General features: G+C 34.3%; 1 protein-coding gene across 1 annotated transcript; it reads left to right on the forward strand.

The window, feature by feature from the left end:
• Window positions 1-583: 583 nt before the first annotated feature.
• Window positions 584-27,702, forward strand: LOC132717924 (outer dynein arm-docking complex subunit 3-like). Its single transcript, XM_060701507.1, has 13 exons — window positions 584-743; window positions 1,210-1,331; window positions 3,692-3,769; window positions 8,160-8,216; window positions 10,302-10,407; window positions 13,885-14,111; window positions 15,018-15,140; window positions 16,885-16,921; window positions 22,198-22,310; window positions 24,562-24,722; window positions 25,190-25,352; window positions 25,911-26,045; window positions 27,251-27,702. The coding sequence occupies exons 1-13, from the start codon at window positions 641-643 to the stop codon at window positions 27,461-27,463; spliced, it is 1,638 nt and encodes a 545-aa protein (XP_060557490.1). The 5' UTR covers window positions 584-640; the 3' UTR covers window positions 27,464-27,702.

The raw sequence follows: 27,702 nt of genomic DNA on the forward strand, positions 1-27,702 counted from the left end.
TAGAAAGAAAAGACATCATTTGGCGACTTAAATACATGGTGTGTATAGTAGTAGAGGTACCACCGTTTAAACGGGTTTCGTTTCGGTTCTTAGCAATCGTGTAAACGTTTACAAAAAATTGTAAACGTGGGAGCCTTAGCGGAAGCGCAGGCTGGTCAGGATCCATGCTGGTCGCAAATCCATTAAGTTGGTTTTGTCGTGACATGGCTCATTTTTTTTTTTCTAGAATTACTTTTTTACACTATCCCAACACTGCTGGGTCCCTTAGAATGGCCAAAATGGCAAGTTATTCAACTTCAAAATGTTTATTTCGAAGACTGTATATTATATATTATAAGCATATTCAGAAAAAAATTTCTTTTTGTTCTTTTATCTTATAAGTAAAAAACAGTAATTTTCAACAATTTTCATTGAAGCTGGAAATGATGTTCATCAAAAATGATGTCAGACATTCATTGAAACTGTTACAGCCACACTAAGCCGAAAAAAAGTAATTTAAGTTAACATATCATGAGTCATCATTGTTGAGGTGACCTTCAGTTGCCGCCAGCAGGCTAAGGGTTAACTCTTTTTTAGTAAGATAATGATCTTTGTTGAATTTTAAAGGGTTTCCTGCCCTTGTCAATAACATACTGACGAGATGCCTGGGGTTCTGGCAAAGACGGACCCAAAAAGCGTGGCTAATAAGGCTTGGACGCTTGCAGAAATGGTAGAAGAGACCAGAGGAAAGCTACATCTCAAAGGTATACTGTTACTTACTCATTAAGTGGGATAATTAGAACAAATCACAAGACTGTAAACTTAGCGGACTATTTCTTAACTATTTCTAAAAAATGGCTGGTTTGATTGATCTTGAGTTTGTCAAAGATTTATATATATAGATAGTTATTGAATATACAATGTGTTCCAGTCCACTCATTACAGATTTGAACATAGATCTCTATTGTTTAGCAGATGTTTTAGACTTTATTGAGCTGATTTGTTTGCTTCATGAGGATTCAAACTGGTGATCTATTTTAGCAACTGGAATATTATTCATTATTTCACAGCCTCTTTCTCTTCCTCTACAAAATTCACAAAGTGCCAGTTTTTCTGATTCATTTTCCCAATTTACATGTAAGTTTATTTTGCGGCTCAAAATACTTCAAAATGACAAGATTTTAAAAATCAAAATTTATCACTTGTTTTAACTTTTATAAAAATCTATAGAAAGAGACGTAAATGCTTTCTACGAGAGTTGTGAAGTGAAAAAGATGGAGGGTGAGAAGATCATAGCCAATCTACGAAAAGAAAACAAGCGAAAACGACGATATGTGGCTGAGTGTATGTCAGTAAGTACTTATAAAATTCTTCTGATCACTGGATTCAGGCATTGAACAACATTTTCAGAGTCACTCATCCTGTAAGACAAGTAGCTTCTAAATCCAATGTTCAGCAACATTTTTCCACCAGTCCCCGCAAAATCAAGATCTCTTAAATTGTACTCGTAATTACGAGGGTACAAGTGGAATTTTTGATCTCTGTGGATGGCATTACAACTTTTTCTACAATGTTTTCATATAGGTCAAATAAGGGTAACACTTAAAACATGATTAAATGCATTCTGACTTCAAACCACTTGCCCCGCACCTCTGTGGGTTCGAATCCCTAAAAAGTGTAAGAAATTAGGATTTGAATCGACTAGGCTGGTCGGACTACCAGACTGGAATATTCACTAGCCCAAAAGACATTTCACTAGCACGATTCATTTGTTCAAAACAGTTGTTGATATTGCCTCTGAAAATACAGTAGCCTGGTCGGCTTGTTACTGTGAAAAGTTGGTAGCCCCAGGAGAAATTTAGTAGTCAGGGGCTATCGGACTACTGCTAATTTCGAACACTGCCTAAAGGGACTTTGGATTCTTTCATGCTAGGAAGCTATACAGCAAGCTCACGTAATGTGGTGGTTCTACTCAGGTGCCCGTTCATGCCTGAAATAATGCAGGGAAGGGCACCTGAGGTCTTCCTCCTACAGTAAAGCTGGAACGTCGCAATTTGAACCTATAATGTATCGGTGTGACGTAAACCCAATTAAACAAACAAACAAATAAAGAATCCAATATTTGCAAATACAGCACAAACTTATGTAGAGCAACACCCTTTGGTAGACAAAGATGTTTGGTTGTTGCTGAGAGGTTTTGCTCTACAGAGGTTAATTTTATTGTGAAGTTTAACACTTTTTGTGAAAAATTGATACTGTTGTAAAGAGTTGATTGCTTTAAAGAGGGCCACTCTTCAGAGGTTGTACTGTATTTTCTTGCATATCTGACAGGATAATTTACTGCTTACACTGGTGCTAGAAAAACCTGTCTTACACCCTACATGTAAGCTAAGAAGCATGTTTTAGATGACATCATTCCCACGCGCATTATATTCATTGCGTTCTTAAGATGACGCCATTGTACGGTTATGAATGAAATTGTAAATTCATACGCTACTATGAGAAAAAATTCTAAATGAAAATATTAGTTACATAATTTCTTTTCCTAGTATCATTAATTTGTAATATGCAAGAAAAGAATCAAACAGGCTGTCTAGCGTAAACTGAGATGGCTGAGTTACCGCTGTAAACAATTACTCTTCAGCTAGATATTCTGGTCTGTACTGGCAGGCTGTGTAAGATTCTTATAATATACTTGGGGGGCAACTTTCAAATACCTGATACCAGTAACACTTATATTACAATTTTTGGATTTTCCTAGGAAATTATAAACCTCCTTTTAGTGGACCAAGGATAAAGCTCTTTAAGTTAATGTCCAGTGACTAAACTTACGTCATGTATCTTTACTACATTGTGAATCACACACAAATTTTGATTGTGGGTGTTGAAACAGAATTTCACCTCTTGTTGGATTTTGACCAGTGATATCCCCTGATTATGATTGACATGCTATAAACATGATTCACATACCGCATCATTTCAGTAACGCGTTAAGTCCTTCTAAATTTTATAGGAGTTATATAATAACCAGTTATTGAATTAAGGTGGCAATACATTCTGGAGACAGAATTGAACATCTTGATGTTCACTGAATATCATCAATTTTTAGAACAAAAACAAATCAGCAAAATAATTTATATTTATCATTATGATCTAAATGGGCCTTCTTAAACCTGCAATTGAATTTACCCTTGCAATCAGTGCGGACCAAGTCCAGTTTGTAAGTAAGTAAGTTATGCTTTATTTAACAAAGCTTTAATTATTTCACATTCAGTTTCCTGATCTTCCATGTAGGCCTCAGAACATTTATATTGATGATCTGCACTTTTTGCTGTTCAGTTTAAAATTTTGATTTTCTCTGAAAGATAAATCATTGTGTCACAGGATGAGAAATATGTGCAGCCTGACTGAAACTCGAACCTGGGACCCTTGGAATACCCTACCACAGCTCTTCCGTGTTATCCTGCCACTTGCACAGAATCTCCCCTTTAAAGTGATAAGTTGTGCACTGTGACAGTTCATTTGACATACCGTACTTAGTGAGTGTTAAGCTGGTAACAAAAAATAAATACAAATAAGTAACCTGATACACTGTTGACTGATAGACAAGGAATTGAAATACGTATTAATAATTAAATATCAAAATTAGGTCTGTTTGTATGTATTATTGAATTGCAATTTTTATTTCTTGCATTTTATTTTTTTTTCTCAGGGACATGAAACTGTTATCAAGACAGCTTTGCATCACAGGAAAAAGGAGCTTCTTTCTTTGCGAAGGTTTACATCGCAGGTAATTTTATAAATAATTTAATATCAAATTTAAACAGAAAAAAATAGTAATGAACTCCATTTCTTTTGCTTTCAATGGTTTTGCTTACAATTTTTAAAGCCAAAACAAATTACAGTATTTTTCAGCACTTTCTAATTATTTAAGTTTTATTTATATCATTCGTTGTATGAGAGCTTCTACCATTACAGTAGAATTCAATATTCAATTTGTAAAAGTACACAGATGTCAACCCAATATTGGACAAGTTGCTACATGTAGCTAAGTTAGATTTTACAGCTCTGTACTAGTCCATATTAGAAGCAGTTTTCTTTTCAACAATGTATAATGACCTCTTCATTTCACACACCTTCATTTTTTTGGACATTTTGACAGAACTTTTTCTTCAAGTACAATATGGATTTGATATAGATTGTTGGAGTCTGAAAATGAAAACGAGGGTAGATGGAGTATGTTATGCATTAAATATAGATTTTTGGATTCTGAAAATGAAAAATAAGGCCAATTTTTTTTTATATTTTGGTTTACTGATTTTTTCCAAAAAAAAAGGTAGGGTCGGCGGCGGAAAAAAAAAGAAAAAAAAAAAGGTTTTCATAACTATAAATGTGGTGCATACATATACATAGTACTTACTAGAGCAATGAAATTAAATCCATTGCTGATTGTCTATTCCAAAGATTGTCTAAATACACAAAAAAAACTTTTGCTCACATTGCCATTGTTTAAAACACACGTGAAATCTACACACGATGACTTATGACAAGTGGCAAGCTAGCCCTTCAAAAGCATCTGTCATTCTTTGATGTTTACACACTTCTGTGTAATCTGAATCATCAAAGGTGCCGAAACTCAGCTGACTTGCACTCATTTCTTTATAGATCAGAAGTTAAAAAAAATGTCAAGAAAAGATTATATAGAGGATATTTGTTTGTTTCAGTGTAAGATCGAAAAATATTTCACCGAGTGAACACCAGATGCAATATTTTCCACGAGTGGCGTAGCCACGAGTGAAAATATAATAGCTGGGGTTCACGAGTGAAATATTATTTGATCTTACATGTAAAACAAACAAATTTTCTGTTTATTTCATGATTTTTTAACGATTTTTACACCATTTTACTGATTTTTGCCGCGTAACGTCATGCTCTTATCTTCATGACATCATCAAATAATGACGTCACAATGTTGAAGCAAAATATAATTCCATGATTATTTTTAGATTTTAGATGTTTTTCAGCACAACGTTCGTAAATATTTACGAACTACAGCTATCACGTACATTTTTTATTATGATTGACTACATTTCCGCTGAAAAAAACATTCATTAATGATAAATATTTTATTTTTACGCCAAATATAGTTCGGCTACTGTGAAATTATATTTGGTAATCATTACTGTGAAATTATCAGAATATAATTAACCGTTATTATTCAGTAATCTACTGCAAAACATGTAATAAACATGTTCAATTATTGCCCATTGTGAAAATATTTTTAGGACCATATTTTTATCGGATAATTAGTGGGTCAATTTTTGACATAAAAATCTATTAATAGTGCATTTTTTTTTATTTTGTTTGTTTGAAAACCTGTATGCAATCTGCTTTTAAAGACTAATTTTTTTTTGTTAAATCTGAAAATACTGATCTTGTCAATATTGCAGCAGATTTCTATTACAGGCTATTCTTGAGTAAAGATAACCGGTTGCGTATCTCACTGTATAAATCGTATAAAAAAGTATGTAAAATAGTCTTGCATATGGTAGGTTTAAAAGTGAATTTAAATACTTACCGTGACGTTTCTTTGACAAGTCGTATTATTAGCGGCGTTTTTCAAGACAACACAGAATTTTTTGGGGGGCAGAATTTTTTATTTTTTTTCATTTCCCAAAATACAGAGTCGGCGGGTCAGTTAACCGAAATATCAAAAAATAATGACCTAAGGCTATATGGGATACAATATGCATTTGATATAGATTTTTGGACTCTTGAATGGAAACAAGTCTAAATTGATAAGAATGGATCTGATAATAATTTCAATATTGGAAAAAGGTAGAGGTGTCATCGATAAGGATTTTTGTATCGATATATCGGTAATGAATTATCAGCGATACAGCGATTTATTTTATACTTTTAAATGAAATATTGAGAAATATTGATGAAATAAAATGCGTATTTTCATTTTCCGTATTTTCACTGTAAAAATTTTTTTTTCACTGCAGTGAAACATATTTTCCGTATTTTCACTGGTGTCTTGCCGGACTACTTTCTTTTAAATTCTGCCAGTACTCAATATTTAAGGGAAAGTCTTTCAATTGTAATGTCCAGAAAGAGAAAAATGTATATAATAAACAGAAAATTCAAGTTTTTTCTATAAATACATGATTTATTTTCATCTTGTGGCATGAAAATTACCATATTTCACTCGTGGCTACCGCCACTCATGAAATATTTATTTTCATACCACTCGATGAAAATAAATCATGTATTTATAGAAAAAACTTGAATATCCTCTATATATCGATTGCCAGGCTAAATTTTAGCTTTCAAGTCTTTTTAAATGTTTCCTAAGGACACTGACAAAGCAGTTATATTTAGACAAATGCAAAAGAGATAAACTATGAAAACTGAACAATTTGTTTCTTTTTTTATCATATAGCTATAAATGAAAACTAATGAATAGTAACTATAAAGTTAAAAGCCTTTTCCATTTTACTTTAGTTGTTGTTGTTGCTTTTACGTAGTTGCTTATCATGCTAAATCCCGTCCTTGTCGTTCCAATTAAGCCGGGTTTAATTGGCAAATTATAGTGTTTAGAACCTGAATAATTATCAAAGTTTAACATTTTGTACTCATTATTTTTACAAAGAAACACTGACAAATTTTTCTGGGCATTTTCCCTTTTTAAAAATTGAATTGAAAGGGGGCTTGAAAACCCCCTTAGCATAAAGTCGAGATTACAACGAAAATTGGTTTTAGCAAAATTCCCTTAGAGACACCCGGGGTTTTAAATTTGGAAAAAATTTTCCATTTTATTTAAAAAAAAAAATTTCTGGGCTTCCCCAAAATTTATAGTCGCCTTTTTTTTTACCCTTTTCCCAAAAGTAAACCCGGGTCTTTTAATTTTTTAAAAATTTTTGCTGAAGGGTTTTTTTGGCCCAAAAAATAATTGGGATTCAATCGAATTTTTAAAGAAAATTGAAATTCGATTTGAAAAACCCAAAAAAGAAAAACTGATAAAAACCGAAAATTCCCCCTTGAAAATTTATGACATTTCCCAAAAAAAAGGAAAAATTTTATATTTATTTATAATGGGGGGAAATTTTTAAAGTTTTTTTGTGTTTGCCTTTTACTGAGTAGTGGCGACATATAGGGATCACTTCTCCGTCTGTCTGTCTGTCCATCGGTCCGTCACAAAACTACTCCTCATAAACTACTGGTGCAATTTCATCCAAACTTTACAGGAATTATCAGTACCAAGTCTTGTTGTGCATATTGTCAGCATTTTCTGGTTCAATAATTTTTGTCAGAGTTATGGCCCTTTAATAATTTTTAATTTTAAAGTTTGTCCGGACTACTTCTCTTATACCACTAATGCAATTTCAATGAAACTTTACAGGATTGATCTGTAGCTCAAGTCCTTGCGCATATTGCACGGGTTTTCCGGTTGAATGATTTTTGGCCGAGTAATGGCCCTTTGATAAAAGGGTGTTTTTTTCTGTGTGTTGCCAGATACACAAAAGCTTGTCCAAACTACACCTCATAAACTACTGGTGCAATTTCATCCAAACTTTACAGGAATGATCAGTACCAAGTCTAGTTGTGCATATTGTCAGCATTTTCCGGTTCAATGATTTTGTCAGAGTTAAGGCCATTTAATAATTTTTATTTTTAAAGTTTGTCCGGACTACTTATCTTATACCACTAATGCAATTTCAATGAAACTTTACAGGATTGATCTGTAGCACAAGTCCTTGCCCATATTGCACGGGTTTTCCGGTTGAATGATTTTTTGGCCGAGTTATGGCCCTTTGATAAAAAGGTGTTTTTTTCTGTGTGTTGCCAGATACCCAAAAGCTTGTCCAGACTACTCCTCATAAACTTCTGGTGCAATTTTTATCCAAACTTTTCAGGAATGATCAGTACCAAGTCTAGTTGTGCACTGTCTGTCCGTCTGTCAAAAAAATTTGGGCCCAACAGAAATTGGCCAAACATGAGGGGACAAAGGAAAACTGAAACCTCTTTTTAAAAAAGGGTACAAAATTTTTTGAAAATTATTAAAAAAAGCTATTTAAAGGGGAAAAGGGGCCCCGAAGTATTGAGGTGAAAATTGTTTTAAAATTTATTGAAAATAAAAAAGAGAATTTTGGGAAAAAACTAAAAAAGCTTAAAAGGCGAAAATTTATCGAATGATGAAATTCAAACATTATGATTACCAGGAGCTGGAACAGGTAAAACCTTTTTTATGTTTTTTAAGTAAAAATATTATCCAAATCAGTGATTTTTTTCGCTAATTTAAAACAAGGGTTTGGGGGGTTTAGATTTTGAGAATTTTTATCACGGGGGGAAGTTTGCCCAAAACATTTTGAATGTGCACCGAAAAATAAACCCCTGGGGTTTTGGGAAAATTATTTTTCAAACTTAACATCGACATCAACAAATAAATGTTGCCGTATCTGATACCAAGCTGAATTGCGCATAATTTGTTTCTTTACTTATTTTCAGTGCATGTTTCTTTGGTGGTCACCTTTAAAAATTGTTCAAAAAATTTAATTCCATGCAGAACTTAAAAAAAACTTAAAATATCTTCTTTTAAAAAACCATAAGAGCTAGAGCTTAGATATTTTGGCATGAAACATCTTCTAGTGAGTGTCTACCAAGTTTGTTCAAATAAAAGCCCTGGTCCAAAATTGGGGGGGAGGTCATTAATTTTATATGCATATAGTAAAAAACTTAAAAAATCTTCTTTTAAAGAACCCAAAGAGGTAGAGCTAAGATATTTAGCATGAAACATGTTCTAATGGGTGTCTACCAAGTTTGTTCAAAATAAAAGCCCTGGGGTCAAAATTGGCCCCGCCCCGGTGGGGTCATTGATTTTCCCTGTATGCATATAGTAAAAACTTAAAAAATCTTCTTTTAAAGAACTCAAAGAGCTATGGCTAAGATATTGAGCATCAAACATGTTCTAATAGGTGTCTACCAAGTTTGTTCAAATAAAAGCCCTGGGGTCAAAATTGGCCCCGCCCCAGGGGGTCATTGATTTTCCCTATATGCATATAGTAAAAACTTAAAAAATCTTCTATTAAGAACCAAAAGAGTTAGAGCTAAGATATTTAGCATGAAACATGTTCTAATAAGTGTCTACCAAGTTTGTTCAAATAAAAGCCCTGGGGTCAAAATTGGCCCCGCCCCGGGGGGTCATTGATTTTCCCTATATGCATAATAGTAAAAACTTAAAAAATCTTCTTTTAAAGAACTCAAAGAGCTATGGCTAAGATATTTAGCATCAAACATGTTCTAATAGGTGTCTACCAAGTTTGTTCAAATAAAAGCCCTGGCGTCAAAATTGGCACCGCCCTAGGGGTCATTGATTCCTTATATATGTATAGCAAAAACTTAAAAATCTTCTTTGAAAAAACCCAAATAGCTAGAGTTAAGATATTAAGCATGAGGCATCTTTTAGTGAGTGTCTACAAAGTTTGTTCAAATAAAAGACCTGGGGTCAAAATTGGCCCTGCCCCGGGGGTAATTGATTTTCTTTATATGTGTATAGCAAAAACTTAAAATCTTCTTTGAAAAAACCCAAATAGCTAGAGTTTAGATATTAAGCATGAAACATCTTCTAGTAAGTGTCTACAAAGTTTGTTCAAATAAAAGCCCTGGGGTTAAATTGGCCCTGCAACGTTGGGGGGGGGGGGGATGGTGGTTGGGGGGGGGGCCTATATACAGGTGAGCGACCTCAGGGCCATCATGGCCCTCTTGTTAATCTGTCCTTTTTATAATATTCAATAGGAAAAAATATGGGTCATGTTAGAACCTGTGTAGAGCAACACACTTGGGTGGACGAGGATTTTAGTGGACAGGTCATGCTCAACAGAGGTTGAATTTATTGTGAAGTATTACTTTGGGAAAATATGAAATTGTTGTTGTAAAAAAGATGATTCTGCTAAAGGGGGTCTCCTTTTTCAAGGCAATGAGCAGAGCTTATGTCATGACCCACCCAGCTGCGTCCATTTTATTTACTTTTTCCATTAACCTTTTTGGTTAAGTTTTTGTTCATATGGTCATTCATATATGAAGTACTAACAATAATGCTTTTACAAGTTTACAGTACAACACTAAGAAAAGTGGAGCAGGCTGCTGCTCAGACAGCTCTTTTATGTTATTGACATCTAGCAGAATTTTAATATATAATTTAAAGATTTAAGCATTTCAAAAAGTCAATTTTATTTGACATGACTATTGTTTGTTTGTTTTTATTTATAAAAAAATATATGATTTAACCACTGAATAAATCTATTTCTAATACTGTTTAGGAAATAAGACGTTTACAGAATGAAATTGACAAAGCTGTCATCAAAGTTGGAGCAGCTAAAAATATAACTTGTAGATACGAGGCTATTATGGACACATTAAAAACAGGTGAGTGTTAATTTTTATACGCCCGTTTGAAAACAGACGTATTTATGGGAACGCCCTGGTGGGTGGCGCGGCTCCAATTTTGTCACTGGAGCAATATCCCTACCATGTATGAGGGATTTGATGAAACTTCATAGAAATGTTCACACTATGAGGACAGTGCGCGCACAATGAACCAGGTCTAATAGGTCCAAAGGTCAAGGTCACACTTAGAGTTCATTGAAAAAATGCTTGTTCCGGAGCAAAACTTTCCACATATAGAGGGATTTCAATATAAACTTGCACAAATGTTCACCATTGTGATGGTTGCTGTCGCGCCGCAAGATTCACGGTCCTTGCGGGCCAAGTTCGAAGGTCACACATAGAGTCAAAGTTCAGATAAACAATATGAAGATGGTATATGGACCATTTAGTCATCATTTATTAAAGGATTGTAACACAAATGGTCATATTCAAGCGACTATGGCTGTGATACATTATAATTAGGTAAATATATACAAAGTCAAGGTCACTAATAGATGATGAAAATATCCAGATTTTTGTTGGAGCATATCTCCTAACACGCATGGAGGATTATTAATGAAATTTCATAGAAATGTTCACCATTATGAGACAGCCATGTCACGCACATGAATTTAGGTCTCTAGGTCAAAGGTCAAGGTCACACTTAGAGCTCATTGAAAAACGCTTGTCCACATGCATAGAGGATTTCAATATAACTTGGCACAAATGTTCACCATTGTGAGGCGAGTGTCGCACACAAAATTCAGGCCCTGCAGCCAAGGTCAAGGTCACACATAGAGGTCAAGTTCAAATAAATAATATTAGAGTTTAGATAAAAAATATGAAGAGCTGTATAGGGACAATTTAATCTATCATTTATGAGGGTATTGTAACACCAAATGGTCATTTCATGACTAGGTGTGACACATGTACTTTAGGTCAATTGCAAGGTCAAAGGTTCACTAAAGATGGTGAAAATCCAATTGTTTGTCGGATCTCCGTACATGTATGTAAGAATTTTTAAATACTTTATGAAATTCACCACCATGGGTATCTGCTCCATTATTCAGTCAAAGGTCCAAGGTCCCACTTGAGCTCATTGAAATGTCCGGAAGCAAAAACTTCTACATCATAGGGCGGGATTTCAATATAACTTGTGTCACCATTTGTGAGGCTGAGTGTCGCACGCAAAATTCAGATCCCTGCAACCAAAGTCAAGGTTTACACATAGGTCAAAGTTCAAATAAAAATTTGAAGATGTGTATAAGGGACCATTTAGTCATCATTATTGATGGATTGTAGCACAAATGGTAACTATCATGACTACAGGTGTGACACATTTAATTTAGGTTAATTTTGTGCAAGGTCAAGGTCACTGGAGATGATTAAATATCCAGATGTTGTCCGGGGCATATTTTCTACATGCATGGAGGAATTTTAATGTTACTTTATAGAATTCTTCACCACCATGAGACGTAGTGCCCTGCACATGAACCAAGTCTCTAAGTCAAAGGTGAAGGTCACAGTTAGAGCTCATAGAAAAACGCTTGTCTGGAGCAAAACTTCTACATGCATAGAGGGATTTCAATATAATTTGGCACAAATGTTCATCATTGTGAGGCTGAGTGCCGTGCATAAAATTCAGGTCCCTGCGACCAAGGTCAAGGTCACACATCCTGTGCATATCTTTCCTACTGATTTGTTTTAAGGTTCATTTAACAACACAGTCCCAAGAATAAAAACTTGCTTGCTAGATAACACTTATCTCCATCTAAAGCTTTCGTAAACGGGCGTATTTTGTGACTATGGCACCCTTGTTTCACACATAACTTTAAAATTTACCATTAAAGTATTAGTTATAGGAGATATTTATATCCTAGTGGCTTGGCTTTATAAACAAAGAACAGTTTATATATGGCCCTATAACCTGTTAGAAATCTTTATAATGAGTTTGTAATACAGCAAACTTCATTTTTGGCCGGGTTGAACTGGTGCAAACACTGGGAAAAACTTTTCGTAATAGTTTTCTCAGCAACTTCTTGTCACAGCCTCTTAAAATTTAGCATACAGCATTGACACATGGTCCCATACTGTGGGATTTGATTTCAGGTCTGTCGCTCATCCACTTCCTGTTAAGCGGCTTAGTTAAATTTTCGACATTAATGGTCATTGGTAGGAAATTTTCATATCAATTTTCTCAGCAACTATAATCACAGCCTCTTGATATTTGGCATACAGCATTGGCACATAGTCCCATATAGTGGAATTCCATTTCAGGTCTGTTGCTCATCCACTTCCTGTTTATCAACTTAAGTTTAATTTTCGACATTAATGATCAATGGTAGGAAATTTTCATAACAGTTTTCTCAGCAACTACTAATCACTGTGAGCCTCTTGATATTTGGCATAAAGCATTGACACGTGTTCCCATACCGTGGGATTCGATTTCAGGTTTGTTTCTTATCCACTTCCTTTTAACTGGCTTAGGTAAATTTTCATCATTAATTGTCATTGGTAGGAAATTTTTTTTAAACAGTTTTCTCAGCAACTACTTAACACGGCCTTTTGATATTTTGCTGACAGCATTGACTCATGGTCCCATATTCTGAGATTCGATTTCAGGTCTGTCTCTCATCCACTTCCTGTTTACTGACTTAGTTAAATTTGCGACATTGAATGGTCAATGGTAGGAAATTTCCGTAACAGTTTTCTCAGCAACTACTAATCTGAGAGCCTCTTGATATTTGGCATAAATCATTGATACGTGGTCTGAGATACCATGGGATTTCAGGTCTATTGCTCATCCACATCCTGTTTACCGACTTAGTTAAATTTTTGTCATTAATGGTCAGTGGTAAAATTTTTTTGTAACATCAGAGCATCATGTTATTTGGTATACGAATGCAACCCGGCCTTTTCTGTCTTTGACATATTTTTTAAAGGAAAATATGTGATTTCTTCATGAATTGACAGCAGTCGTTTATATAAAACTATAAATGTTGAGATTATCAAATAAAAAGTTACATTACAAATGTACAATAATAATAAGAATTACATGTGTATTTTCAAGAAGTGTAAGGGTATTAATATCACATATCCGTGCCGCATTTGCTACTCCGTAAAAACGGTTTGCACGGTAATGCATATTTTTTGATGTGACGTCTGTTAGATTATACAAACATAGCTTTAAGACACGCTAAATGTTAGCGTTACACTTTAGATACATCAATGAAAAATTTTTTTTTCACTTTAAACCGTCATTATTTTGGGCATTTGATAAATAAAGTATTATATATCATGTAGATTCATTACTAAATTTAGTAATTACTTTATTAATTTATTAAGGCAAATGATGTCACATCAAAATATATGCATAGCAGTGCTATACATGTACTATTTTTACAGAGTCGCAAAGGCCTTATATCAATATAATGATTAATTATTTGTCAGAGCACTATGTCGGCGGAGCTTAATAATCATATTTAAAGGTACTGCATGCAGTATACATTTACTGTAAAATTCAAAATGAAAAAGTTTATATTTTTATTTTGTGTGACAATAACTGTACTTTAAATATTGAGGAGGTCCTCAACTACCCTGCCATACTTGATTGCCTCGAGGAGAAGCTAAAGGAATGTACCACAGAGGCAGAAGAATTGTTAGAAATGAAAAAGAAGGCAATCATATCTAGCGAAGATTCTAGGGTATGTTTTATTGAAAACAATTTATATCATCATATCTTACATTTTATGTGGTATACCTTTCCCATACTGTTTTAACTTTTCATTCTTTCTTATTGTACCATAGTTCACACCTTACTCTTAACTGGGCTTGATTTTTTGCTATAAACTTGTTAGAAAATTGTAACAGTTTGTTTTAAGGTAAGATCATTGTAATGGAATCGAGTTTTTCCGTGCCATGTCGGCATACTTTGTAATTTATTTGCACATTAGTTAACTCTTGCCCGATTCTGTAAACAGATTGATTTTTTTTAGGGTATTTAAGTACTGAAATATACAAAATATTTAGCAGGCATTGCAGTCCCAGAGAGATGACAGATGTCAGACTGGACAGATGTCTAGGCCTCCCTATTTTCTGTGCTTAAATTTTAAAGATTACAACCGATTTATGTGTGCTTAAAAATATGCCTCTGTTTTTGGATTCCAAATCTTCAGCTTTTTTTAAACCATATCTGTTGAGTTGTAAATATGACATTGTATGTGGGTACAGGTTCAACTCAAATTCTACTCAAAGAGTAGCAAAAGTACAGAAAAAAGGGGTTAATTCTTCATGTTCATTTTCTGTCGTATTTTCAGCTAGTGAGGCTTAAAAAAGAAAAGTGTTTGAGCATCACACTAAATACTATATTCAGGTACATACTGGACATGTCGCTTGAATGATAAAATGCTAAAATCTCGCATTTTACTTGATGAAACACACTTTTAAGACTTCTAATTCATCTCCTTACACCGATTTATATACGAAAATAAATAAAGAATGAAAAAATTAGCGAAAAGAGCAATAATTTCATCTTTGTGATCATGATGTCTGCATGCGTCTAGAGCGCTGCTTCAACACCGTTACAAAAAGTGAGTTAATTCTATTTTCAGCGTGATCTTCACACAATGGAGAGAGAAATGTACCAGGCTAAACGTGCTCGAGACCAGAAATTAAATGACATGAAGAAAGACGTGGAGAAACGTAAAGAATTGGCTGACAGGACAGACAAAAAGGTTCAAATTTACAGTGTTTAGTTAAAATCCATAACTTTGCAGCAAAGTTTAAGCCTATGTTATACTGTGTAAAGCAAAGGTTCATTTACACGGTGTTTAGTTAAAATCCATAACTTAGTTCTTTGCGGCAAAGTTTAAGCCTATGTTATACTGTGTTAAAAGCAAAGGTTCATTTACCCGGAGTTTAGTAGAAATCCATAATTTAGTTCTTTGCATTAGTTCTAAGCCTATGTTAGACTGAGTCAAGCAAATTGTTTCTGGTTTAGGATCTACAGTGTAGTGTATTCCTCTGTAGAGGAATAACCTCTTTACAACATTCAGTATTAATTCTTCTGAATAAGGATGTGTATTGCAAAGAAAAATCATATTGCGATATATACTGCAATATTTACAGACATACTGTGATATATTGTGAACAATTTAAAATGTTTGAAAATCATCTAAAGACCTACAAAACCTTGACTTAAAGAGTGTATTGTATAATATTTTTTCCCAATTAATGGAATCGATAGGCCCTGTAATAAAAGATTTCACAATGACAACCCTTAGTAACTTTTCAAAGAAAGACTTTACTATACATTTAACCTCTTATAGAACAACGTCACTCAGCAACAACCTTAGACTACATGAATATTAAATATATTTCTCCCAAAAAGTGTTGTACTGCAGAGATTTTACTTAAATTTGTGCTGTCAACCATAAAACTTTCAAAGCATAGGAAAAAAAAAACAGAAAAGAAAAGCATCTCAAATTATAATTTCTATCCAAACAGTTAACTTCTATTTGTAACAAACTATGCAGAGTTAATGTATGTTAAAAAGATTAGTCACCGCAATAATTAATTTATGTGGTTCTTAGTTTGATGTAAAGTAAAATCAGGGCTTTTTTCTCAGGTTTAGGAAGCAGCCCTGTCCTTAACTTGTGGGGAAAATCATTGTATATTTGTAAAAGCGAAAGAAAAAACTTTATGTAAATTCAATTTTTGGGGAAAACTGCATGATTTTAAAGAACTGTTCTTTGGGGAAGCCCCCTGCTTTAGAAGGAAAAAAAGCCCTGCTGGTTAAGCATTTTACTAGTTATGATTTATTAAGATTCTTAAAATTGAAATTTAAAATAATTGTGTTCTTAACAAAGAATAGACTGAAAGAAAGTTTATATGGCACAAAATAGGCAGCCTGACTGGAAACTTGAACCCTCAGGAATCTATTATATTATCTTTTATCAGGGACTTAGCTTATGACTTACCAACTTTTACATATTTTCTTCCCTAAATGTGATCATTTCTATACAATGAAACATCAAATACATTTATCACATACCCGTGCCAATTTTGCGACTCCATAAAAATGGTATTGCACGGCCGTGCATATATTTTGATGTGACGTCATTAGCGTTATACAAACATAGTGTAAAGACGCTCTAAATGTTAGGGTTATACTATAGGCGCGTCAATGAAAAATGACTCTTTTTTCACTTTAAATGGTCTTTATTTTGGGTATATGATAAAAAGAATATTAAATTCGTGTTAGTCCATTACTGAATTTATTGAACTCGTTGAATAAAATAATATTATGCTCGCCAGAGGCTCTCATAATATAATTTTATTCAACTCGTGCAATAAATTTAGTACTGAACTTACACTCATTCAATATTCCCTAAATATGTTTTCATTATTTGTTGCTGCATGTCTTAACAAAGGTAGCACTTGGTTCCTATATTTCTAATATCTCTTCTATATTTTCAGCAACAGCAACGTGTAGCATTAATCAGTGACACAAGTGGTAAGTTCTGATATTTCATTAATTTATCACAAGTGGTCAGTGTCACTGACACTGATGTAACTCTATACAATGTAACTCTTTGCTTGCTTAGCAGCCACCAATATAGAGTTTCCTTTTGCCTGAGGGGTTGCCTTTAGGAATGGCAGCCACTGTTTATCCCTGTCTGATTGTAAGAGGCGAATAAACGGGTTCATATTACTTGAGTCTATGCATCTCTTAGCTCCAGTAGGTGAGAGGTGGTTTTGACCCCTAGATTGCTGTAAGTTTGTAACACCCGAAGTTAGCCAAAATCATCTTTCCTGTTAAAAGGCACCCATTTTAACAGAGCTGGTGCGTCCATTACATATACTCCAGCATAAAACAGACCTGTCAGGTCTTATTATTCATGTTTTTGTGCAAGTGTAAAAAAATGAATTTCTAACAGGAAATGAGCCGTGTCATGACAAAACCAACATAATGGGTTTGCGACTAGCGTGGATCCATACTGTTCGCTATCAGTTTCTCTACTTGTAATAGGATTGGTTAGCGAAAAGCATGGATCCTGATCAGACTGCACGGATTCGCAGGCTGGTCTGGATCCATGCTGGTCGCAAACACACAATGTTGGTTTTGTCATGACATGGCTCAAATATACACTTGATACCACTTTCAAAGTTGTGCACTAACTATCAGTTCCTCTTATAAACATTCCTGAAGGATGTTACGCTTTTCAAAAGGAGGGTTTTAATAAATGTATAAAATAAGTTAAGTATTGTCAAGATAAAATAAAATGTTCTGTTTCTGTATTATTTTATGCTGGATTAAATATAATGGAAGCACATGCTCTGCTACAATGTTTGCATTTTTTCATGAAGAGCTGTTAAAATGTGTGTGTTTTTTCATTGGATTTATCTTGATAAAGAGCTCTGCTAAAATGTGTGCCTTTTTCATTGGATACAACAAAAAGAGCTGTTAAAATGTGTGCCTTTTTCATTGGATACAAGAAAAAGAGCTGTTAAAATGTGTGCCTTTTTCATTGGATTTATCATAAACAGCTCTGTTAAAATGTGTGCCTTTTTAGCTCACCTGTCACAAAGTGACAGGGTGAGCTTTTGTGATCGCTTTTCGTCCGGCGTCCGTCCGGCGTCCGTCCGTCGTCCGTCCGTAAACTTTTGCTTTAAATGACATCTCCTCATAAACCACTGAGCCAATTTCATCCAAACTTCACAGGAATGTTCCTTTGGTGGTCACCTTTAAAAATTGTTCAAAGAATTTAATTCCATGCAGAACTCTGGTTGCCATGGCAACCGAAAGAAAAATCTTTAAATATCTTCTTTTAAAAAACCATAAGAGCTAGAGCTTAGATATTTGGCATTAAACATCTTCTAAAGAGTGTCTACCAAGTTTGTTCAAATAAAAGCCCTGGGGTCAAAATTGGCCCCGCCCAGGGGGGTCATTGATTTTCCCTATATGCATATAGTAAAAACTTAAAAATCTTCTTTTAAAGAACTGTAAGAGCTAGAGCTTAGATATTTGGCATGAAACATCTTCTAGTGAATGTCTACCAAATTTGTTCAAATAAAAGCCCTGGGGTCAAAATTGGCCCCACCCCAGGGGGTCATTGATTTTCCCTATATGCATATAGTAAAAAACTTGAAAAATCTACTTTTAAAGAACCCAAAGAGCTAGAGCTAAGATATTTGGCATGAAACATCTTCTAGTGAGTGTCTACCAAGTTTGTTCAAATAAAAGCCCTGGGGTCAAAATTGGCCCCGCCCTGGGGGGTCATTGATTTTCCCTATATGCATATAGTAAAAACTTAAAAATCTTCTTTTAAAGAACCGTAAGAGCTAGAGCTTAGATATTTGGCATGAAACATCTTCTTGTGAATGGCTACCAAGTTTGTTCAAATAAAAGCCCTGGGATCAAAATTGGCCCCGCCCCAGGGGGTCATTGATTTTCCCTATATGCATATAGTAAAAACTTAAAAAATCTTCTTTTAAAGACCAGTAAGAGCTAGAGCTTAGATATTTGGCATGAAACATCTTCTTGTGAATGGCTACCAAGTTTGTTCAAATAAAAGCCCTGGGGTCAAAATTGGCCCCGCCCCAGGGGGTCATTAATTTTCCCTATATGCATATAGTAAAAACTTAAAAAATCTTCTTTTAAAGAACCGTAAGAGCTAGAGCTTAGATATTTGGCATGAAACATCTTCTTGTGAATGGCTACCAAGTTTGTTCAAATAAAAGCCCTGGGGTCAAAATTGGCCCTGCCCCAGGGGGTCATTGATTTTCCCTATATGCATATAGTAAAAACTTAAAAAATCTTCTTTTAAAGAACCCAAAGAGCTAAAGCTAAGATATTTAGCATGAAACATGTTCTAATGGGTCTCTACCAAGTATGTTCAAATAAAAGCCCTGGGGTCAAAACTGGCCCCGCCCCGGGGGTCATTGATTTTCCTTATATGTGTATAGCAAAAACTTAAAAATCTTCTTGAAAAAACCCAAATAGCTTTAGTTTAGATATTAAGCATGAAACATCTATAAGTAAATATCTACAAATTAAAGCCTGGGGGTCAAAACTGGCCCTGCCTCAGGGATGTCATTGTTTTTAACTATATGTGTATAGTAAAAACTTAAAAAATCTTCTTTTAAAAAACCCAATGAGCTAGAACTTAGATGTTTAGCATGAAACATCTTCTTATGGGTGTCTACCAAGTTTGTTCAAATAAACAAATAAAAGCCCTTGGGTAAACATTGGCATGGGGGAGTGGGGGGGGGGGGCTATATACAGGTGAGCGACCTCAGGGCCATCATGGCCCTCTTGTTATCAGTTTTATTATGCTCCATGAAAATAAATTCGTCTATCCGTAAGTCCGTCCCGAATTTTTGTCCGGCCCATACCTTCGTTATTTGAAGTCGGATTTTAAAACTATTTCACAGAAATGATCACCATATTGAGACAACGTGTCGCGCGCAACATTTGGGTCGCTACCTTTAAGGTCAAGGTCACAGCATGACCTTGCATTATTTGGGTTGTTTTTACACTTTGAACTTTGTCTGTGACATAATTCTGACACTATAAGAGGTATACCCTCCTTTGTCCAAAACCTATTCAGGGAACATCACCCGGTTCAACCGGCTCTTGTCATAATAAGCTCTGCTATTTAAATGTATGCCTTGTTCATTGGATTTATCATAAAGAGCGCTGCTTAAATGTGTGCCTTTTTCATTGAATTAATCATAAATAGCTCTGTTAAAATGTGTGCCTTTTTCCTTGGATTTATCATAATTACCTTCAATCAACCTGATATTCAGTTTTTATGCTCCAAAAAGTGGGGAGCATATAGCGTTGCACTTGTCCATACGTCCCTCCCGAAATCTTGTGAATGCAACTCCTCTTAAACCGGATGGCAGATTTTGCTTAAACTTCCAGGGATTAACAACCTTAATGTGTAGATGGTAACTGTAAAGGAAAGAATTTTTGCTGCGACCAAATTTAACAGAATTATGGCTCTTTGTTGATTTTTTCACTATATATACTCAGGGACTCGGGTTCTGTTTTATTTACAATTTCCCCTATATGTCTTGTTTCATTTACAATATCCCATATCCGTTTGCCTGTCCATTCCTGTTATCAACATTACATTTATGATAGTTATTAATTACAACTGTATATTATGGCTATAACAATAATATACATCATTTTAAAACTGATGCAAATGAATTTGGATAATTATTATGAAAGAACTTCTTCTCAATTAATTGCATTTAAAAGTTAGTCAGAAACTGCTGAACCTAAAAAAAAATTAAAAAATGTTGTGTTGATGTTAATCAAATGCTTAAATAAACTTCATTGAGCAACTAGTACTTCATTAAATATCATCATAGCTACTTTCAAATACACATTTGTTTATTTTCCGTGCCATATACATGTATATTTTATAGGCATGTACATAATTATGAAGGTATACATGTATATTTTGTGAAATAAAATTAGAAAAAAATCTTATGATATAACTCTATTTGATGATCACTTCTCCCTAAATTTCAAAACTTCTCCCTATTTTTCCAGAAGGGAGAACTCACTTAATTCTCCCTAAATTTTCAGTCCAAGGTAGTCCCTGTATACTATGTAGAAATTTTGTGAACGCAAACCGGATGGCAGATTTTGCTTAAACTTCCAGGGATGAACAACCTTAATGTGTAAATGGTAGTAAAGGAAGGAATTTTTGCTGCAACCAAATTTAACAGAATTATTGCCCTTTGTTGATTTTTTCACAATATACAATATTGAAATTTTGTGAACACAACTCCTCATAAACCGGATGGCAGATTTTTCTTAAACTTACAGGGATGAACAATCTTAATGTATAGGGAGGAATTTTTGCTGCAACCAAATTTAACAGAATTATGGCCCTTTGTTGATTTTTTCACTATATACCGTATAGAAATTTTGTGAACACAACTCCTCTTAAACCGGATGGCAGGTTTTAATAAAAAGTTCCACATAAAAATCTTACATACAGATATGCATGATCTTGTTTACGAGCACATCTGCACAGGGGCATCTGTGTCCTTTGAACACAGTTCTAGTCTGTTTCTATATTATTAAAAGGGGGTGTTTATAAGGGGAAGAGCATTTATTTAAGAAATAATTTATCACAAACTAATTAGTTGGTCATTAAAATCACTGTCTGGAGTTCGAAGCAAGGAATTATATCAGGGGGTTGCATAGCCATAGTGATATAATGATGCACATCTGAAAAACAAACAGTAAATATTTTATCAAGCAATAAAATCACCGATTTGGATATATTATTTCAATTCTGACACAACAACGACAGATAGTGCCGTGGCTGATATTAAGCTAAATTACGCCTGAATAGTATCCGTTCTTATTTTCAGCACGTCTCATCTTTAGTGGTTATGTGACATTTCTAATGGTGACGTTAAATGTCTTAATATAGAACGTCAACAGTGATTTTGCAGCGTAATAACACACACTTTTGTCCTTCTATGTTCAATAGGGAAAAATGCGAGTCATGTTAGAAAAAAGAATATACCATGGTGGTATGAATTTCAAACATTGATGATTTTTTTCAATAATCTAAGCAGGAGGTCATTTTAAAGTAATTTGCACTCAATGCCTTTGAATTACTCAACTTATTTACTTAAGTAGGATGAATATTTTGGCAACCCTGAGCATTGATGTTTTTTTTTTTTTTTAAGTTATCAACCATTGCAGAAGTGAACCCTTTTTTTTGTAGTATTAAAAATTTAGTATTAACTTTTCAGATTTTAAACAGGCAAGGTTACAGAATGAAAAAATTGAGAGACAGGAGAAAATTCTGACATTGGAAGATGCCTTTGAGAGAATTATGAATGCAACACATGTATCTGACATAGAGGTAAAAAGAAAAGATAACTTTTCAATAAGTATTTGCAAAACCATTTAGTTGGCCTCTTAGATGTTGCTTTCAAAATATTTTTAGATTAAAATTTGATGCATGAATTTAGCGCTCCCTTCTTTAAAAGCTGTGTGAAAAATAAATATGGCTCTGTCACGAAAATAAATAACGAAGCTGATAGGTTTAACTTGACAACTTAATTCATAACCGCTCAATGACATCATCCAAAGAACATATAATTCATTCATAAAAGGCACTGTGGAATGACATCATTAATTAAGCATAAGACTGGTCTTATATGTGAAGTGTAAGACAGGTTTTTAAACAGATAATAATCCTGTCAGATATGCAAGAATTGCTTTTTCATCTACATCAGAGGCAGAGTGTCACATATATTTATACCCCCAAAAACGAAGTTTGGGGGGTATATAGGAGTCACCCGGTGGTTGGTCGGTCGGTCGGTCCAGACGTCCGTTGCATTTTCCTTGTCCGGAGCATAACTTGAAGACTAATGCTTGGAATTCAATATAACTACACACAATGGTCAAGCACATTGAGAGGAAGTGCAGTGCACAAGAACCATAACTCTATCTTGACTAATTACAGAGTTATTGCCCTTTGTTACTTTTCCTTGTCCGGGGCATAACTTGAAAACTACTGGTTGGAATGCAAAACAACTTCATACAATTGTCAAACACAATAAGGGGAAGTGCAGTGCACAAGAACCATAACTCTATCTAAAGTAATTACAGAGTTATTGCCCTTTGTTGCTTTTCCATTGCTTTTTTTTGTCCGGACCATAACTTGAAGACTAATAGTTGGAATTCAATATAACTACATACAATGGTCAAGCACATTGAGAGGAAGTGCAGTGCACAAGAACCATAACTCCATCTTGATTAATTATAGAGTTATTGCTCTTTGTTACTTTTCCTTGTCCGGGGCATAACTTGAAAACTACTGGTTGGAATTCAAAATAACTTCATACAATTGTCAAACACAATAAGGGGAAGTGCAGTGCACAAAAACCATAACTCCATCTTAACTAATTACAGAGTTATTGCCCTTTGTTACTTTTCCATTGCTTTTTTGTCCAAAGCATAACTTGAAGACTAATGGTTGGAATTCAATATTACTTCATACAATGTTCAAGCACATTGAGAGGAAGTGCAGTGCACAAGAACCATAAATCCATCTTGACTAATTACAGAGTTACTGCCCTTTGTTAATTTTCCTTGTCCAGAGCATGACTTGAAAACTACTGGTTGGAATTCAAAACAACTTCATACAATGGTCAAGCACAATAAGGGGAAGTGCAGTGCACAAGAACCATAACTCCATCTTGACTAATTACAGAGTTATTGCCCTTTGTTACTTTTCCATTGCTTTTTTGTCCGGAGCATAACTTGAAGAATAATAGTTGGAATTCAATATAACTTCATACAATGGTCAAGCACATTGAGAGGAAGTGCAGTGCACAAGAACCATAACTCCATCTTGACTAATTACAGAGTTATTGCCCTTTGTTACTTTTCCTTGTCCAGAGCATAACTTGAAAACTACTGGTTGGAATTCAGTACAACTTCATACAGTTGTCAAGGACATTAAAAGGAAGTACAGTGCACAAGAGTCATAACTCCATTTTGACAAAATACAGAGTTACTGCCCTTCGATACTTTTCCTTGTCCTGAGCATAACTTAATACGTACTGGTTGGAATTCAAAACAACTTCATACAATGTTCAAGCACAATAAGAGGAAGTGCAGTGCACAAGAACTATAACTCTATCTTCAGTTTTTATAGAGTTTTTGCCCTTTGTTCCTTTTCTTTGTCTTTCTGGACTTATTACAGAGTAATTCAATAAAATAATGATATTGTATAGATTTGTTCCTTTATTTACATGTATTTCCCCGGGAGATGCTTTGGTAGTTTAGCGCGGAGGAAGGTAGTCTAATACTTATGTAACTCTTCAGGAACGATGGTTAGGAAACTACCCGCCTCTATGACTGAAATACTGCACAGAAGAACCACAACTATCTTTAATTGCTAACAACCATAACTCTATATTTCAATTCTTTTACAAGGTATTCTGTTACTAGTAACATCCTGATTTCCGAAGCAGTCTTGTGGGGGTATTAATCACATTTAGTGATAGTTCTAGTTTATTTCCTGGTGATGAAATATTTTATCGAAATAAACATTGTATTCACACATTGATACAATATCATTGAAATACATTTTTTCCCCCAAGGATATACTGTACCGGCTTCAAAACCAAGACTTCACATACCAGCAGTTACGTAGCATGGAGAAAGAGAAAATGTTGAAGAGAAATTTTGTGACCGAGGAACTTACAAATCTACGTGAAGTGTTCGAAGAAATAAAGTTTACATTTGAAAGGCAGATCAAGCAGTAAGTTTCTGCTTAAATTATACAGGAGTCTTGTTTGGCAAAGTTTGGGCCAAATATCATCTCGTTTTTCCCCGCTCCTTTTCTAATAACAGTTCTTCTCCAAAATTATTTATAGATGTAGTATGTTTTCCATACTGTATACAACATTATATTTGAAGACTTAGAATAATGGTTGATGAAAATGCTGAGTGTTTGCTGCAGATTTATCATTAAATTAGCAGTAAAATAGGTAACTGATACATTGCACTTGTTTTACTTTGATTTTATAAAAATCCCCCTTTGAAGAAAAATTATTCAAGAATCATATAAAATTTCCAACTGGCATGGACCCTGGGCCCTGTCTTAAATTTTTTTGCCATGTTTAAAAACTGTTTTTTATATTTTTTTGTTGCTTTTTTTTTTGTTTCTTCACTATTTTTTTTCAATCATATAATACAATATATTGATTTGTTTGGCTTTTTATCTAGAGGAAGAAATGCAGTTGAGAGTATGGCAAATTATGTACAAGAACAAGAAAAGAAACGTGACATGGTGGTAGAGGCATACCAGAGAGATAATAAACTTTTAATGGACCTCCAGTCTGGTACAGCGACCATCTTGGAAAAACTGAAAGATGTGAGGCTCAAGCCGGTAAGAATATATATTTTAGCTTTGTCTGTATGAAAAAAATGAAGAATGATTTCACAAATAATTACCAGAAGTAAGTTAACATTCAACCCGCTTGGACCAAAAATGATTAGCCCTAACCTATAGTAGGGGTGTCACCATTAGAAAAAAATGCAAAAAAGGTAATATTTAGAATCAATTTAAAACTTAGTCGCCCCTTTATCAAATACTAACTTTATTTGAATTGAATTTTCTTACCGGTTTTTAGCTAAAAAAACAACCATACCCGTTTAAACGGATAAACATGACAACCCTAGCCTATAGTATAGAGCCAGGCCAACTTGCACATGCGGCAATCTGACCAGGTCATATTCAACACGCTTATTAACTTTAAATTTAAAACATGATCTCCTCAAGTGTCAGATATTTGATTGGTCAAAAATTGGCACAGAACGATGATTGTGCAATGTCTAAATCTGAGACAGAATTCAGAAAAAAGTTCTCTAATCTTGAGATGAGTAAGTTAGTATTGATGCTATGGCTTGAAGGGTTAAAGTGTTGAATGTTTAGTGATAATTTCAGCCATACCACAACTTTTTGAAAGGTGAGCCAATAGACGACTTACTGCAGTGTCGACGTAAACTGGATCTTCTGCTCAGTAACCTAGGAATGAAAGGAGGTATGCCGTCTCCTTCATACAAGATAGAAAGTGAAAAGGTAGGTGGTTCATAACCTCTGATCCCCTTTCGTTTAGTTCCGCCCATTGTTTTCTCGTATTGGGCACACACATTCTTTTACTTGGAGACTAAATGCTGCTTGTCACGGAATGGCAGGAAAGTATCGCATTTGAAGGTTCCATGATTACTGCAGTATGAACACATCTGCAGATGTTTCTAGATTCAAATTTCACCATTTTCGTGTTTAAATGTTGAATTTGGCTTAAACCAGTGCTATGGGGCGAGGACAGTAATTTGCATTAAGTAAGCTGCAACATTTTCAAGTTTGTCATTTTGGGCTTTCTTTAGGGATTCTGTTTTTCTCTATTTTACACAACACAATATAGGTCATATGGTGACTTTCCAGCTTTACTGGTTGAGGAAGACCATGGCTGCCCCTCATTAAAAAATCCAAATTCCCTATAGCTTCCTTACATCCAATCCAAAGTTCCTGGCAGGATTTGAACTTACAGTGGTGTGAGGCAAGTGACCTTAACCACTCAGCCAAGTGCACTCCTTGTTTACAGTTAAACAATATCACTAAAAATGATATCTCACATTGATATAATATTATATAAAAAACTTTCAAAAATTCTCACAAGTTTTGAAATTTTTAAAATTCAAAAGTCAAATATTTTCAGTTTTCATGAGAAACAAATAAGTTTTCATTTTATTAAATGTCATAAGATGGAAACCAGAAAGCTTCAGCATTAAGTGTATATAATGAGTTGTATACAGTTTGTGATATTAATTATATCTTACTGGATATGAAAACTCAGTTTTGAAACACATGAATATAGTTAATTCATATAGAAATTACTTTAAACTTTGATTGTGTAGAAAGATACATTTTCAGATCTGTTTCTTGAACCAACCAGTACTAAGCATGAGTGTAAAATTTTCATTACTCGAGGAAACAACGGCTTGCCGCGACAGAGTTTGAACCCACTGGCTAGCAATCTTTAGATTACTAGTCATATGTGTCATAACCATTCCAACATGCTGCACGAAGATAAATAATTGCTTTAGGAAAAGATATCCAATCATGTGTTAACTGTTGTAGGTAAAAAGACTCAAGTTTAGGGTAATTTTCATTCATTAAAGTTGTTATAAATTACACTTAAATTAACAAATTCCATGTGGTTCTGCAGGGCTTTTTCTTCTTTTTTTTTTCTTTTTTCATTATCAAGATTTTTTTTCTTTCAGCTAAACGAGTACTTGGAAGCAAGACTTCCACCAGATAACATTCGAATACGTATAGAAAGTGATGATCTTAGTGACACTGACGACTTTCACTTCGATCACGACCAAGAAAACGACGGTTTTACATCAAGAGAAGAAATAAAACGCCAAGGGCAGGACATTCTGAATTCCAAATTAAAACCAAAGAAAAAGAAGTCTAGGAAACGCAACAATTAGAAACCTTAGTTTATTTCTTATTTTTAAGGCATTTTGTTTCTTATTTTTAGGGCATTTTGTTTCTTATTTTTAGGGCATTTTATTTATTTTTAGGGCATTTTATTTATTTTCAGATTCAATTCACTCGGGGATGGAAGTCTTTTTCCATGCACTTAACATCTTGTCAAAATTGATATTATTTTTATTTATTTCTATAATGGGAAGGAATTTAAATAAAACAAAATAATGTAATATTATTA

This window comes from Ruditapes philippinarum, unplaced genomic scaffold, assembly GCF_026571515.1.
Source record: "Ruditapes philippinarum isolate M1 unplaced genomic scaffold, ASM2657151v2 ctg357_1_1_1_1, whole genome shotgun sequence".
NCBI lineage: Eukaryota > Metazoa > Mollusca > Bivalvia > Venerida > Veneridae > Ruditapes > Ruditapes philippinarum.